The sequence below is a fragment of the Fusarium subglutinans genome (assembly GCF_013396075.1).
Source record: "Fusarium subglutinans strain NRRL 66333 chromosome Unknown NRRL66333_c0000154, whole genome shotgun sequence".
Lineage (NCBI taxonomy): Eukaryota > Fungi > Ascomycota > Sordariomycetes > Hypocreales > Nectriaceae > Fusarium > Fusarium subglutinans.
Window position 1 is genome coordinate 1 of NW_023502217.1, and position 16728 is coordinate 16728.

Consider the following 16728-nt stretch of genomic DNA (forward strand, 5'->3'; position numbering starts at 1 on the left):
ATTATTTCTATAAAGGGCTTAGTTAATTATTTTATCCCTAATTATATTAAGGCCTCCTTTTGTTAAATATAAATAGCCAGGACTAGGCCTTTATAAGCTTCTTTTAACAATAGGCATTATAATAATATAGCTATAAGGTTATTAGTAGCTGTAATTAGAAAGAAAGTTAAGTTAAATAACTTACTGTTAGAGCATATTAGATAATTAAAGTATAGTATTCTTTTAAAGTAGGTTATAGGAGGAAGATTTAGGCTAGCTAAAGAGTAAGTAAGGCTCCTAAGCTAGCCTATTTATAATAAGGTTTAGGCTATAAATAAGGCTACTAACTTAATAATATTAACTTAATAAAGCTTTGCCCCCTAAGAGGTAATTAATATTTAAATTATACTAGACTTTAGAGATACTTAGATATACCTTTTAAGGCTAACTTATAAACTTAAGAAAAAAAAATATATATAAACTATACGCTTCTTAGCATGATGTCAGGTAGTTACTTCCTTAAAGTCGTTGAACGTTAGACAGATGGAGACATATAAACGAAGCTTATTTCAATATCAATTCTGAATAATGCTTTCAATGGTTTGCAAGACCTTTCCCTCCTAAATGGGGGTGTATTTTGTGCTTGGCATAACGGTTCCCGAACGTCACGCTTTGGTACAGCGCCTTTATGAGGTTTCACTGATATCCATTCTTCACCAGCACTTAGGTATACCTAGTACTACTAGACTAAGGTACTCAGGTTACGACAATTTGTAACCTTGGTATAGACAGATATGTACCCAGAAACTTGTTGTGGCACATATACTTCAGTATAATAGCTTGATAGTTCATTTACTTGTTCCACCACTTTGTATTTCCTTGATCATATTTCGCTATGCTTATTAATCGTTTAGGTGTGCAGCGCTATGACATATCCACGTTTCTGTCCCACACGTAGGAACTCGCCTGGCCCCCATTTGCCGCGGCATCAGCAACACGGTTTCACCAACCTTTGGACGTTGAGGGGGCAGACAGACAACCATCATCTATCCAGGTAGGACAAATTGAGTTTATACTAAGTGTGGCAGATTTGCCTGGTTTTGAAGCTTGCATACACCATTCCAAGATAAAAACGGCCCGTCCCTGCCGTAACCTTCAGTAACATTAATTACGCTTGGCCACTGTCTGTCTCCCTACCTTATGTTTCTGATTCATGTCGAGTCGGTCGGTAGACATCAAAGTCATGACCTGAACTCATCATTCGAGGTTATTGCTAGATGCTTGGCAGAAAGATTGGGTTCATTTGGTCTTATCTATTCACTTAGCTAGGTAGCTCATTTATTATTGACTTGTTATTATGCAACTCCATTCGATTTCTTACCAGTCTTTCCTCATCCTTGCCTTGACAACCACTACAGCACCTACATCTCTAAACTGGCTGTCGATAGGCCAGCCAAACGATTGCTGACACCAGAAAACAACATCTCCATGGCGGCCATGGCGGTCAGGCTGCAGCCCTGGCCTATACGATAACTCCCACATTATCTAGTGCGACAGTCTTGTGCAACCTCCCGCATATCATCGTGGTCTCGTTATTACCTGATCAAGCCAATGGACCCGACATGTCGACTACCTATCCCAGCAAACCACATTGCTCAGGAATGTCCCTAATAAGCCCGAATGAGAATAGAGGGGCTTCACCCTCTGGCGTTAGTTACTTTCGTGCCTCTTTTCCAGAGTCAACAAGACAAGGGTCAGCCAGGCTGGAATGGTTGTGTCAAGCCGTATACCAACGACTGACGCGCAATCTCTATGTACACTCACTTCTTACACGCCTTTGCTTCTTTGCTGCACCCGGGTCTCCTTCTAATTATTCTCCTTCCTCTTCTCAAAACCTGTTGCCGTGAGTCATGGCAAACGTGTTTTTGGACCTCGTGCCGGGGGCGTTATCATTTATCCATGCCACTTTGCTGCAAGTAGCTCACCCTGTTCTGCCGACGTGCATCTTTGTGTTACCATCAAACAGACAGACAGCCTCTCTCTCGTGGGCGTCTTCCGCCGTCTTGACGGATCCTCGCCTTCGGCAATCCCCTTTCGTCGACTTTTTGGAGCCCATCAACGCGGATTGGATGTTCTCTCCGCCATGACCTCCGAGCGGCCTTGGCCGAGGCTCATGTTTTTGATCAGGTAATCCTGACCGATGCCCTCATATCCCGGCAACTCGAGAACTTTGTGTAGCCCTGGCGCTTCGAGGCGGCTGATTGCTTGTACATACCAATTGGTGTCGCAGCCTTCGTCCCATCTAACCCCACACTCATTTAAACCCTCCTCCCAGTCCCAGCAGTCTGGATGGTGGACTGTCGCAGGACCCCAGCAAACCTGGCGCCCTAAGACCATCGTCGTCACAAAACCCGCATTTATAGATCACTCACTCACTCACTCACTGTATTGCTATTGCTATTGCTATTGCTTATTCTCCTACCCGTCCAGGTTCAAATTACCAAAGTATATCCATCCTCTTCTCCTCTATCGTGAGCTTCTTATTCAGCCAGATGGCCTTGATTATGAGTTTGAGTTTCCATTCTGTCTCTTGAGTCCTTTCACCATTGAACCATTCTGCTAAGTTAGCCCAACTCACCGGCGTCCCTATCTGCGGAGCCGCTCACAACAAGTTCAACAATTCGTCGCATCTTTCTTCTCCACGCTCGTCAAGTTACCATCCAATATTGTTTCATACTTGCTCTTTGGATGCTGATTTATGCCCAAGGGGGTTGGGTTCTTGTGGAGACTACGCACTTAACCGAGACGAGTAGCTTCATCGACGGTTCCAAATCAGCCATGTAACTGTATCGTCAGTTTCGATACCACTAACTTACCAACACACAGTTGAATACCATGTCAACTACACAAAGCCAGATCTTAGCGGCTACTTTGCTATGGGATCACCAAGACTTGATTCCTCTTCAAAAGAACCTAGGTGATGAGGATTTGGTCTTGTTATTAACACCTGCTGCCGTCCCTTTAGACCAGAGTCTTGCCAATGCAAGTGACCCTTTCGAGCCTCTCGGCAAAGCACTCGCGAGCACACATCCATGGATCCGGCATGTTCCTTATACTAAGGAGCGTGGCATTACCGGCATTCATGTGGCATTCATCAAGAGAGCACGAGTCGTTATCTTCGTGCTGACTGGCTTCTCGACAGAGGAAGGTTTATTTCAGCTTGAACTCGCCGAGGTTGCTCGTGAGGTGTGTGAAGAGCGCCCTTTAGTGCTTGTCGCCTGCTGTGAAGTTTCGGAAAAGGGGGCGCGCGAGTATGGTTTCCCAACTATCATCCAGTGTCCGGGGTACTTTGCGGCAGACTTACAAGCCGTCGCCGTTCTTTTGACAAGTGAGCGACCGACAACAGAGGCCACGCCAACGACCGGTAACTCTCCTCCTCCGCCAACTTGGTCGCTCCTAAAATGGGACTACGACAGAGATCTCTCAGAAACCCACGCTTTATGGGAAGCATGTTTGCCTTCAAAGTTCCATCTAAATCGCTCGACTCTTGGTTCTCTCTTGAAACGCGATGGATATGCCATGCATTACATGGTCAGGGAACCCAATCAAGGGCAGGCCATTGGATTTTGTGCAACATTCACAACGTTTACGGATAGCAGTGGCGACCGACTAATTGGATCAGTAGCTGCTATCATCGTTCACAAAGACTTTCGGGGTCAAGGTGTTGGCCGCTTCCTCCACGACGAAGTCGTGAGCAAACTTAACAAGATTCGAGGTGTCGGAATCATTCAACTTGGAAGCACATTTCCAAGATTACTCTACGGTCTGCCCGCACCCGAAACCGATACGGAGTGGTTCGAAAAACGAGGTTGGAACATGAAGGAATCCACACCCGGAAACGGGCGGCGGGTGCTCGACTGGCTCTTGAGATTTGCCGACCATCCAGTTCCTGATCTGGCTTCCGCTGGCTTGACGTTCAGGCCATGCCAGCTAACAGATTACCAGAAGGTTGTCGAGATGGCAAATAAGGAGTCACAGAAGAGATACGGGTTTGGGTGGTACGACCAATACGCCAAAACTATGGACAGCTGCTATATGAATGACATTGTAGTCGGACTTGAAGGGGAAAATCTGGTTGCTGCGGCAATAACATATTTTCCGAATAATGGGAGCCCTTGCGGCGCAGATATTCCATGGCCAGCCTCGATCGGACAGAGCATCGGAGGAGTTTCGTGCATCTGCATCAAAGGTTGACCACAATCTAACCAAATAATGTTGCCTGGCATTGACTAACTGTTAGATTAGATGAAGACCCGGATATGGTCAATCGCCGTGACTCGGTGGCCACGAGATTGCTCCTGGCTTGTCGGCAGACTCTGAGTGAGAGAGGAATGGTTGGAATGTTTATTGATGGCAGCAGATCGGACGAAAACGCGCTGCAGTCTTTAGGTCAGCAAGATTCTCAGGGATTTCGTAGCTACTACGTGCTGACAATGAGACTTGGCAGGCTTTTGCAAATGGGCAGAATACAGAGAGCTTTGGCGCAAAGTCTAAGGTAAGGTAGGGTGAATCTCTATCGCAACAAGGACCATACAACATGAACACGGTCAACAATTCTGTCAAAAACAGCCGGCAGAAGGAAGGCGTGTTATTCAACGAATTTAATCCGAGCTGAAATCTAAGATAAAGCTCCCGAGGACACGCCTCTTACAGCTCTACCTACCTTATCTTGGATACTATTTTATTTTTGCTGGCTTTTACGACACTTGGCGCTGAGCTACAACTTATATCCTCCTTTTCTACATTATCCAAAGACATCACGATACGATACGATTGAACAAAATCCCATGAACAGCACCATACCGTGCCGGCTCACGTTTTTGACTAGGTACCCAAGGTATATATATCATGGCGCAGGTCCACTAGTCTATGCAAGAGCAACTATTTGCCTCTTGAAACATTGGTATCAGCCAATAAGTCTCAATTTAATCCACAACCTACCTATTTTTACGCCTAGGATATTACCAGGGATCTAGCAGGATGAACCGATTCTGGATTGTGCGCCCCCACCAGCGGCTAACGTACGTGCGACACAAGACTATGATGGATTTTGCCATCCAACCTCGGAACGCTACGATAGCAAATCACCAGGTGTGATCTGCCTGCAGTGCTCCTATTATCACTACGTTGCCAACGCAGAATAACCCCTTAATGCATGCATCTTATAAACCCTATTGGCTCTTTCACTCATGCCACTATCCTTGAGCTCTCATTTGCTTACAAATGAGCCCAACCTCTGATCCTGTGTTACCGTCCTCGTATACCGCCCAACCGCCAAGGTTCTTATGTCAAGCAACAACTACAGCTTATGAAATACCTACTGCTTTTGGATGAGATTTTGACTGCAACTACTACACGCGCCGCACTTGTGTAACGGTGACCTTACTTGCTGCTAGTGGATCAACATGAGCCAGCCCGTTTGGGCTTACAAACACCCCAGGCAGTCATGCAAGTAGGCGGATTGTGACAACGAGACACTACAGTCTACCAAACGATATGGCGCTTTGATAGGCGGATTTAAGCAGTCTGAGCGTTGGTTACACAGCAGCCTCTCAACGACGCAGCGTTGCACGACGGAGTATTTTCTATCGGCTGATCAGGTCGGATGAGCTCTGTACGTGGATGCATAAGCTGCAGGCTTTCAGAAAAGTGATTGCTCCAACAACCAACTACCTTCTTAAGGTGAGGACTATCGAGTAATACTGGCAAGACCATGAAATGTCTTCTAGCAGTCTAATAATGTTCTACTTCGAGCGAGACACAGCTCCAGGGTATATCGAAGTAGGTTGTAAGCAGAAATAGACAAGAAAACAGATTTGAAATACGAATACAACAGACAAACATCAAGTGTGACATAGAGCAAAAACTTTTGAAACCCCCCCCCATGACACGTTATATATAGACAGACGCCTCCACCCTTTTTTTTTTAAAAAAAAAACAAAAAAACATGATAACTTTACTAGAAGGACTCCTTGCTTCACGTTTCCCGCGCACCATTCAATATCACATATTTAGGCCCATTTGGAAAAGTCGACGGTGTCAGTGTGGGAATCTTGCCCGTGAAATGGACCAATCTCAGTGTCGTTTGTTGTTGTGGATGATGACAACATTGAGGATCGATGTGAGGTCTGCTCACTTGTGCTTGTGAAAAAGGTGGCTACACTTGTGCGACGTAGACTCGTAAAGCTATCGCGAACGGTGCTGGCAGGTCGCGACGACGTAATATCTCCCTGTGGCAGGAGCTGCTGCTGCTGGTGTAACGGAGGTGCGCCCCCGAGAGATGAATTCTGCGAGGCCGACGGTGTTATTTGCCCGGATTTCGAAGGTGTGTATTTCTCCCGAAGCCTTTTGATAGCACGGAGGCGACTTCTCCACGAGCTGACATGCTCACCGCCCTCACGATTGGCCCAAACGTGAGAGAACACCGAGGCGTTAAGAGCCAACAAACGAATCAGACCCGGGAGAGCCTTAAGTGACACAATCTTCATCTCTGAAGCGGGCGAGATCTCAGGGAAACCTGGCTTGCTCAAGACCTGAACGCGATAAAAGGGCTGACTGTGTTTGGAAGCGTCTCTAGCGGCAATAAACGAAGCCCTGGACGCTGGTGTAATGACAATGTGGACAAAATTGAAGTCGCCCGGAAAAGTATCAAATCTGAAAGGCAGACCCGAATCGTTGAACACAATGTTAACAAAATCATTGCCAATGTGGCGTTTCTTCATTGTGCAACGTGGATCATGTTCCAGGTTCGTAGGCATCTGTGTGGTGACGTGAAACACGATTTCTGTGACACGGTCTCGCCAACAAAAGGTATACTGGCCATCCGAGTCAAATTCGCGATCGAGTCCATGAGTGTTGAACGTCGCCCCCTTGAGCTTGGTCAATGTGCCAAGATTGTTGAGGAACTCCATGTAATCACCGCTACCAGACACATTCCCAAGAATCTCAACTTCATCAGTCTGTCCCTCTCCGATGTATATGACACCGACTTTGTGCCCATCAACAGTAGAGCTTCGATCAAAGACCCGGATGGCCCTTTCAACGGCATCATCCTCAGGGAGCGGAATAGGTCGCGCCAGATCATGACCTTGAGGGATGGACGACATCAGTTGTACCATGATGTGACTGGGCAGTATAGTATTCGTCGAGACTTGCCCCTCCCTGCTGATATCCACGTAATTGGGTGTTTGATGCGGAGGCGGTGGATCAAACGTTTCTCGAATCGTGAAGGCCGAGGTGCCTGAGGGCTGTCTCTTGACAATTTGAGCCCAGCCAGTAGTTGTGGCCTGATTTACGGTGACGATGCTGTAACCAACCAACCATCTCTTCTTTATGATCTCTCCGAATCGATCCGACGTAAAGAGAGGGTCTTGGGATGATTCCTCCACATCAGCGTATGTATACCTTTGCATGAAGTCGATCGAAGTAAGTGCCTGTTCGTTATCTGTGTGCGCATCTTCAATCTCGTTGTATATGTTTCTGACAAGCCAACCAACCAAGGTGGCACGGTCTGGCAGTTTTAACGCAAGAAACCAGAAAAGTATCACATGGTATGCCAATGCATACACATACTGTGGTAAATCGTCTGTTGCGCTTGGGTGTATGGCATCCGAAAGGTTGCCCGTTGAGGTTGCTGGGGTGGACGGTTCGCTGGCATGACTGTTCCTGTTGGAAGCCTTTTTGTCCCGTACAGATTGCAGATAGCGAATGCAAATTCCAAACACAATCTTGTACTCCTCTTCTCTGAAGTTGACATACACGTTGTGTAAACGGCTCAGACAAGCCAGGAACTCGAGGATATGGACAGAAACATGCGGCTGGGTGATGATAGTAGACATTTTGGTCAATAGCTGAACCAGTGATTTGCTTGTTGAGAGTGGCAATTCATGACAGCATATGGATAAGGCATGGATGCAGCATTTTGCACTCCGCTCCCAAGTGGCGATGCCATGAACAAATGTTTTGACTATTTCATCCTCATCGCCCTTTTGAAAGTGGTCATGGTAACTGAGAATCATCGTTAAACTGTGGAAGAGACAAATCGCCACATCAGCTCGCCTCAGCCCTGATGCATTTGGAGGTTCTTGAAAGGAGTTGGTTCGGATTTGCTCGCAAATGAGTCTTCGCAGCTCCTGAATCTGGGGAATGGCGTCTCTGAAAATGGCATGGTTGCTGAGTTGTGATGGAAGGTGAACCAGTGCAAAACTGTACACCTCCCAGTCACAACCGTGCAACAATCCGAGGACAGCCTCGAGCCAAGCGGCAATATCGAGGGCAGTAGTCTCAATATTCATTTTGGTATCTTGGACTTCTTCATCCATCACGAGTTCAGCTGAGCCAGGGCTGTGAGAAACTAGAACTGGACTAAACACGCCGGTCACAGTGTCAGGTAGAGCCTCTGGGTCCGGAAGGCTCCAAAGCTGATGATAGCGAGCTGCACTACCACTACTGCCGAGCAGGCCACTTCCAGCAGCGACGCTTGCAGACCGAACAGGCATGCCTCTTTCATGGCCTTGCCCTTGGCTGAACGAAATACCGCGAGCAGACCTGGACGACCCACCATGTTCATTTCTTAACAAGCGTATAGACTGTGCAGCCTCCTCAGCCTGCTTCTTGGCGTATGTTTCCGGGGTTCGACACAAGGAGGCGGCAACAAAGTTAGTTTCAAGTGTCTTTGTGATGAAAATTCGGTTGGCCCAATCGGCTCGTAGCCTAAATAAGAGCTTCATGGCGGTCAACCGAGCATCGACCTCGCAATGACTCGACTTCACAATGTTTATCAACGCATGATATAGCCTCAAGGATTTCCCACTATCATAATCCATAGTCTGCACAAATATCTTCACGTAGCCCTTGGCAACCACGTTTGAGGGCGACTGTCCTTGTGGCAGGTGTTCTTCGGAAGATCCTTGAGCGAACGGACTATGAGATGCTGATGATGGAATCGGTGATTTGAGCCTGTCGCCAATGACGATACCTCGGAGGGCATCGACGATATAATCGAATAACTCCATGTCGCACGATACTACAACTGAAACCATGAGCGACATAATTCCTTCAAGGACCAGCACATCCGTCTCTTCGGAAACATCTTGAAGGATGCTCTGAGCCAGTTGTGGGATGAAGCTCTCTTCGGGGTCATCGCCCACTAGATCCACGACTTCGTAGGCGTCCATGATGGTTTCCAAGGCTCGAAGCCTAATCTGTGAGGACCGACCTCTGTTACCAAAAAATCCTTTTAGAACCAAGGTTAGATTTTCTTCCCATTGGAGATCTGAAGGTGAACAGCATCTGAACTGCTGAAAGTAATTCAAGACAGACGATGCAGTTTCATCGGGGAGAAACTGATGGACTTCGGTTAGAAACGAAATAATGGTTGCCCGAGGAATAAACACATCGGATTTTTGGTCAATGAGTACATCAAGCTGCTTGATGAGGGTTATAAGTTCTCGGCTCAGAGCTTCTTCGGGCTTCTCGTCCCTGACAGGACTGCGGTATCCATCAGAGTCGCGCGGCCCAGGTATTGCTCGTTTGGAGCATGTCGCGGCAGCCTCGAGTATCACAGACCAGTCCTCGTCGATGATTAAGCGATGTATATGGCCATTACCATCGTCAAATAGAACATTAAGCAACTCAAGAATAGCTGTCAAAGTTTTGATGGAAGTGCCAGCTTTCGCAACTATGGCGAGACCATCCGCTAGTAATGCGAAAGGTATCCCCGGATAGCCGTTCTCCGGGCTTTTGGACAGGATCTTTTGCAGTACGGCAAGGGCGCCGCGTATCTCTCGGTTAACATCCTTCTCCTTGGCCCCATCCGTAGGATTATTTCGGAGAATATCCAATAAAATGCGGATGGTCGCCTGGCCATTATGGCTTTTGAATAGATTTGAGAGCGTGTTCCAGGAGTCTTTTTGAAGGCTTCCCACCATACAATAGATAGAGCTGAGCACTTGAACACAGCCTTTGAGCTTATCTTCTGGTAAAGACCCAAATGTCACAATTGCATCAATGACCGCTATGCTCGATCTGAGATCCTCTTCCACGCTTGTGCTCATGCAAATTGCCAGTAGTCGATCGATCAACCCTGTCACAGCAGATTCATCTGCATTGTTGAAGCTGAACTTTATGACGTCGATGAGAAAATTGAATAGCTGAGCGAGGTTTTTTTCTTCGCCAGAAGCGACAGCGCGATTTCGAGAAGCGCCCTTTGAACTCCGGGACGCTTTCCTTCTAGCTGCACGCACCACGTTATAGGATTCCCATAGCCAATTAGTCAAAAGAGGAAGAAGCTCATAATCGAAGCCTGTCAAAATTCGGCCCCGCCGGGTTAGGTCAACAAGAGCAGCCAACTGTAGGTGAAAATCTTCCGAGTTTGCAGGAGCTGACAGGGTTGTGAAGTATTCTTGCCGTTCGAGGTCAGAAGAGGCCTCGTGCTTCACACACTCCGTGAGGAGCTCCCAACCAGCTGCCCGTGCTGCTGCAGGTTTTGCGGGATCGATAAGGTCTTTCGCAGCATACCAAATATCCAAGACAGGATTGAGAGGGTACTCAGCAATTGCGTATTTCAACGAGTTGGCGGCAGCAATGCGCTCGTTGGGTGACCCATTCTTGAGAAGCTCAAAGGACTCCATGTGACTAGAGGACAGCCCATGAGGTGGGTTTGTGGAGACGGCTGGAGCTGGAGCATGAACGAACTCGGCGGTCGGCTGGGCGTTTGCTGAGGAGGGTGATGCTATGGACGGCGAGGATTTAGAGAGCTTAGAACTTGTCAGACCCCGGAGGACATGGGCAAGGCCACCCTGACGGGACGTATCTGGGGATGATGGACCATCTCCTGGCTGCGGTGACATGTGCTCGTGTGAAGTCTCGTTAGAGTCTTGGTGACCAAGTGAGGCTAAACGGCGCAACATGTTAGCAAAGGTACAGAAACCTGTGCATTGGAAGCTTGGTCATCGGCAAGGCAGAATGGATCAATCGATACAAAACAGACAACATGGGGCGTCAAAAGAGTCGTAACGATAAGGTGATGGGCACACAGGATATCGGGCAAGTTCAAGAGCTCGACGAGGCGTTTAGACAAGACAACCGAGCTGAATTGTCTTGTGTCGCAAGTACGACAAACGGAACGGCGTCTCGGATGCAGTGTGCAGAGCAAATTCAAAATGGACAGACGGCGCAAGCGAGTCTCACCGGCGAAACATGTGCTACGTAGGCCTGAAATGGGCCTGTAAGAAGTTGCGTGTATACACGGGATAAGGCGTGTTCATTAAATGATCAATGAAGGTTGTAGATGATCGGGCTTCGACTGCGAGAATGTGTATCGTGCAGATTCAGTCAGGGACCAGAAGGAATGATGATAACGATAAGTGTGACCCAATAACGTGGAGGTGGACGAGGATCCGGGATGGCACCACACGGCGGGCAGATCGGCGGGATGCAAAGGCGAGAAAAAGAGGCCAGGACTCGCAAACGGACACACTGGCCAGCGCGCGAGGTGCTCGATCACTGGCTAAGTTGCTTTGATAGATATATGAAGCGATTCGAATTTATGACGCTGGAGGATGAGAGAATATTGAAGAATGGGAGACGATGTTGGCAGATTACCGTTAAGAAGTTGGTAAAGTTTACGCTTGGTGAATACCACCCACCTAACTCTGGGAAGACGCAATGACAAGGCAGATCAATGCAGTAGGGTACTTCCTGTACTCCGTAGCGTACCATGATACCTTACTTAGGTACCTACCACCTTAGGCTAAGGTACCTAGGTAAGTTAGGTACCTTAAGGTATTGATCTTTTGCTCACCTAAGGTACTGGGTAGCTAATGGAAATGCAATATTTTCTTACTAAGCTATAGCAGATGACCCCTGGGCCCTTGGTAACATTTGAATGGCTGTTTCCTGAGGCACACGAATAGCTCAGGGTTTACTACTACCTACCTATGTACGCCATGCTACCAAGCTGTAGGCGGTAAGGTACCGCATGCCAATCGCGCCAATCTGGAACCATGAAGGGACCCTGAGTCCATAAAGAATATTATTTTGTTCCTTGGGTACCTAGCTACAGCGTACCTGCAGTATTCTTTGGCTACGGTTGTATTGGTGTGGGTTCCGTCGCTGAGTTGGGTGACAGACCATAGCGCTGATCTTGTGACTTGATTTCGTCATTGAGTCGAGCAAATAGTCGACGAGATATACTGTCTTTTAAATTCAATAAATATGTGTATTGTGTGTGTTTATGCATATCAGCTGGGGTATCACAAAAGAAGTTGTCCAGGCAGATGGATGTACCTTAGTAGTTTCACGGGCTTTGACTGATGTAAGTGCTAAAAATTAGTAGATAGTGCAACGATTATTTAACTGCTACCTAGTACCTACCTACTAACCTAGTATTTACCTGTCGTTTTGGGACAGAATCAGAGTTGTTATTCATGCAACGGAGGGTTAGTACTTGCCCAGCTTCTTCTGGTACCAGGCCACACTGGTGCAGAGTAATGCAAACGACAGCCTACCTATATTCTTGGAAATTGGGTTCTTTAATACTGATTTTTTTACTACTCTCTGCATCGATGATGAGCTGTATTGCTGCGCACGGTAGACCATCATTTGATAACAGTACGGTTGATTCGGTTACTATTATACCTTAGTAGCTACCAGGTAGCCCTTGGGAAGAAAGAAACTCCTTGACAGTGAATTGAGGCGTCAAAAATAATAAGACTAAATCTCACAGATCTATACTAAGCTTACGTCAATCTTATTGTCATCTCAGACGACCATGTGCCTTGAGTAGGTACCTATTGATTGACCTAGAGCTCTTCTTTTAGTGTGATTAGCTTTAAAGCCCATCAACTGCAGCTCGATTGCCCGAGCTAGCTCGCTGCTGAAGGCTTCAAAACCATTTACTGCCAATAGCATCTCGCCGATGGAGACCCAGAAAAAATTAGAGCCGCCCGAGCTTTGATTTGCTTGTCAACCTGAACTTGCAACCTCTCAGCTCTTGTTACGGATACTTCCTACCTCCAAACTTGTCCTTCCCCATCACCACCGCTCATTTCTTTCTTCTCTTCGTCCTTTACCCTTCCCTCTTAGGAGTCCCCCTATTAATACATCCTCACCATGGCGGCCGATATTGGTCACATCGCTCAACTTCTTGACGCAACTCTCGATCCCACAGAGCATCGTAAAGGTACTTGATCCGTTGCCCTGTCCCACTACTTCGTTGCCCCGCGGGTTTGATTGGAAACTAATAAACAATCATCACCAACAGCCGAGACTGCCCTCAAGCAAGAGGCTACCAAACCTCAGTACTCTCTCAGCCTGCTCAACATTGTCAACTCAGGCACTCTACCGCCAAAGACTCGACTCGCTGCTGCATTAGCCTTCAAGAATTTTATTCGAACAAACTACGTGGTCCGTCCAGCCTTTTTCTCGACCGACCCTGCCCAGAATACTAAATCGCGAACTCCGTGTAGGACGAGGAAGGCAACTACAAGCTACCTCAAGATGAAGTTCAAGTCATTAAGGAGCGCCTCATCGGCCTCATGATCTCATCTCCCCCCAATATCCAGGCCCAGCTTGGTGACGCTATCAGCGTTATTGCAGACTCTGATTTCTGGCGACGATGGGATACACTCACCCAGGTGAGCTCGCAATATTGATGGTCGGTTACTATATAATGTACTGATATTATTTGGTGTAGGAACTCGTCAGTCGGTTTTCCGCTACTGACCCCAAGGTCAATGTCGGTGTTCTCGAGGTTGCACATTCTATCTTTGCCAGATGGCGACCTCTCTTTCGAACGGACGAACTTTATATGGAGATCAATCATGTGATTGAGACCTTCGGACAAGCTTTCGTTCAGCTTCTCGTGGTAAGTCATAGCCGCTGAATACTGTTGTCTGCTTCGTGCTCATGGTTTCTGGTGCATTAGACAACCGATAAGAAGATTGCCGAGAATAATGACAAGAAGGAAGTGCTGCATGGCTGGTTCGAGGCCTTGGACCTTCAAATAAAAATTCTCCATGATATGTCTTGTCATGATCTACCTCCTATTTTTGAGGAGAATCTCGGCAGCATCTCTGAACTCCTTCACAAGTACCTCACCTACTCCAACCCCCTGTTGGAGACTGATGACGACACCGAGACGAGCATAGTTGATACGGTCAAGGCTGATATTTGCGAGATCCTCGAACTCTTCACCGTCAAATACGATGAGGATTTCTCCAAGTACTGTCAACCCTTCATTGAGAAAGCGTGGAACCTTTTGTCTTCAACAGGCCCCGAGACCAAATACGACCTCATTGTCAGCAAAGCTCTGCATTTCCTTACCGCTATTGCGTCGTCTGCACAACATTCAGGAATCTTCAATAGCGAGGATGTTTTGACACAGATTGTCGAGAAGGTTATTCTACCGAACGTGGCACTCCGCGAATCGGATATCGAGCTCTTTGAGGACGAGCCTATTGAATTCATTCGTAGGGATCTGGAGGGGTCTGATACAGACTCACGTCGTCGATCTGCTACCGATTTCCTTCGAAAGCTTCAGGAACGATTTGAGGCGCCTGTGACAACAGTGGTGTCCAAATATATCACTCACTACTTGTCTCAAGGAAGCAGTGATTGGAAGTCTAAGGACACTGCTATCTATCTCTTCCTGTCTATTGCTGCCAAGGGTGCGGTAACTGCTGCTCAGGGTGTAAAGACTGTTAACCCCCTTGTCAACGTCGTTGAATTTTTTGAGCAACACATTGCCCAAGATCTTATTAGCACGCAAGGTATTGAACCGATCTCCAAGGTCGACGCCATCAAGTACCTTTACACCTTCCGAAGCCAGCTGTCCAAGGAGCAGTGGAAAGTTGCTCTGGGCCCACTGATCCAGAACCTGAACTCAGACAACTACGTTGTTTACTCTTATGCTGCTATCGCAGTGGAGAGGGTGTTGTTTCTCACCGATGATTTGGGCAACCCCATGTTTCCCCGTGCAGACATTGAGCCCTTCGCCAAGGATCTTCTTGGCCATCTCTTCAAGCTCATCGAAAAGGAATCAAGCCCCGCCAAGCTACAGGAGAACGAGTTTTTAATGCGTTGTGTTATGAGAATTTTGATCGTTATCAAAGACGGAGCCATCCCTCTGTTGGACAATGTGTTGACTCATCTCATCCTCATCACCAATGTGATGAAGCAAAACCCCAGCAACCCCCGCTTCTATTATTACCATTTCGAGGCTATTGGTGCTCTTGTCCGATACTGCGCCCCTAGCAATGCTGCCCTTTTCAACGAGAAGCTGTGGGGCCCCTTCCATCAAATCTTGGTCGAGGATGTCACGGGTAGGTCACGTAGTTCCACGTTTGTGAATATTGCTAACATTTCCTCAGAATTCATGCAATATGTCTTCCAGATTCTTGCGCAACTTCTCGAATCTAGCCCCTCTGAGACCATCTCGGAGAATTACAAGGCCCTGTTAGGTCCTCTCCTAAACCCCACACTTTGGGAGACTCGAGGAAACGTTCCTGCGTGCACACGTCTCTTATCGGCTGTCATTCCTCGGGCATCCCAGGCTATCCAGGCTGAAGGACAAATTGCGCCCGTTCTTGGAATCTTCCAGAAGCTGCTCAGTGGGAAAAAGTCTGAGGTACTTGCCTTTGACATCTTGGATTCCATTGTGAAGAGCTTTGAGCCGTAAGTCTTACATTTTCACATGCTTGTATTGATATCTAATCTTTGGTTACAGAGCTGTCCTCAATGATTACTTTGGTACAATTCTCAGGCTCCTCTACACGAAGCTACAAGGAACCCCTGCCGAGTCTCTAAAACTCCGCTTTGTCCGCTTCTACCATCTTGTATCTGCTCGTCTTGAGGCTGGCTATGGAGCAGACTACTTCATCCAGCAGTCAAACTCAGTAGAAGACGGCGTTTTCACCAGGGTCTACCCTGTCTTTGTCCTTGGTGAAACAGACAAAATTGCACGCCCAGTTGATCGAAAGGTTGCAGTTGTCTCCCTTACCAAGACTCTGTGTGACTCGTCAGCGTTTGCCCAACAGTTCGCAAAGGGCTGGGCCAACAGCTGTCGCAAGCTTCTTTCACTGCTTGTTAACCCTCCTACTGTAGCTGCTGGCGCTGGCGATGAGGTCGTTGCGGAAGCAGATGTTGATGACATTGGCTTCGGCATGTCCTTTACTGCACTCAACACCTGCAGAGGATTGGCTAAAGATGATTTCCCCGAGGTTCTCGACGTCACCAAGTGGGTAAAGGAGTACATGGCTAGCGCCAATCAGCGACATGGCGGCGCGATGGAGCGCTTCGTCAGTGAGCGATTGAGCCCGGAGGAGCAACAAGCCATCGCCAAGTATATCCGATAGACTAGAGGGACTCGGTACGATGCATGTGGAAAGTGAAAAAGGGGCCAGGGACATCCTTTTATGGGATGTTGGATGATATTGAATGGGCTTGACGAAGAATACCAGGACCCGAAAGGGGTTCGTAAATACAATTGATGGATGGCGCCAAGACAAAAGCATGACAGTTAAGCACCCGAGCCAGTAATAGGAATAGAGGACTGCGAAGAACCTACATCAAGTGAGGACGAATTCTGAGCTCCAGCCCCCGAGAACCATTGGCCAGTGATTTTATGTCTATGGCGATGCTATCAAGTCAAAAGTAGTTTCAAAATGTATTAGATGGATGATGCTTTGG

The 16728-nt window shown here is 47.5% G+C and overlaps 3 protein-coding genes across 3 annotated transcripts; 2 read left to right on the plus strand and 1 right to left on the minus strand.

Annotated features, from left to right (window-relative positions):
- Positions 1-2874: 2874 nt before the first annotated feature.
- FSUBG_9708 (beta-n-acetylglucosaminidase) lies at positions 2875-4233 on the plus strand (the record flags this gene model as incomplete). Its single annotated transcript, XM_036688250.1, has 1 exon — positions 2875-4233. One exon carries the CDS (start codon positions 2875-2877, stop codon positions 4231-4233), a length of 1359 nt encoding a protein of 452 aa, XP_036534772.1.
- A 1817-nt stretch (positions 4234-6050) lies between these two features.
- Positions 6051-10949, minus strand: FSUBG_9709 (tuberin; the record flags this gene model as incomplete). The annotated part of the gene is made up of 1 exon (XM_036688251.1): positions 6051-10949. One exon carries the CDS (start codon positions 10947-10949, stop codon positions 6051-6053), a length of 4899 nt encoding a protein of 1632 aa, XP_036534773.1.
- Positions 10950-13152: 2203 nt separating this feature from the next.
- Positions 13153-16394, plus strand: FSUBG_9710 (importin-alpha export receptor; the record flags this gene model as incomplete). Its single annotated transcript, XM_036688253.1, has 7 exons — positions 13153-13222; positions 13304-13446; positions 13509-13676; positions 13736-13906; positions 13967-15362; positions 15411-15714; positions 15767-16394. 7 exons carry the CDS (start codon positions 13153-13155, stop codon positions 16392-16394), a joined length of 2880 nt encoding a protein of 959 aa, XP_036534774.1.
- Positions 16395-16728: the final 334 nt, after the last annotated feature.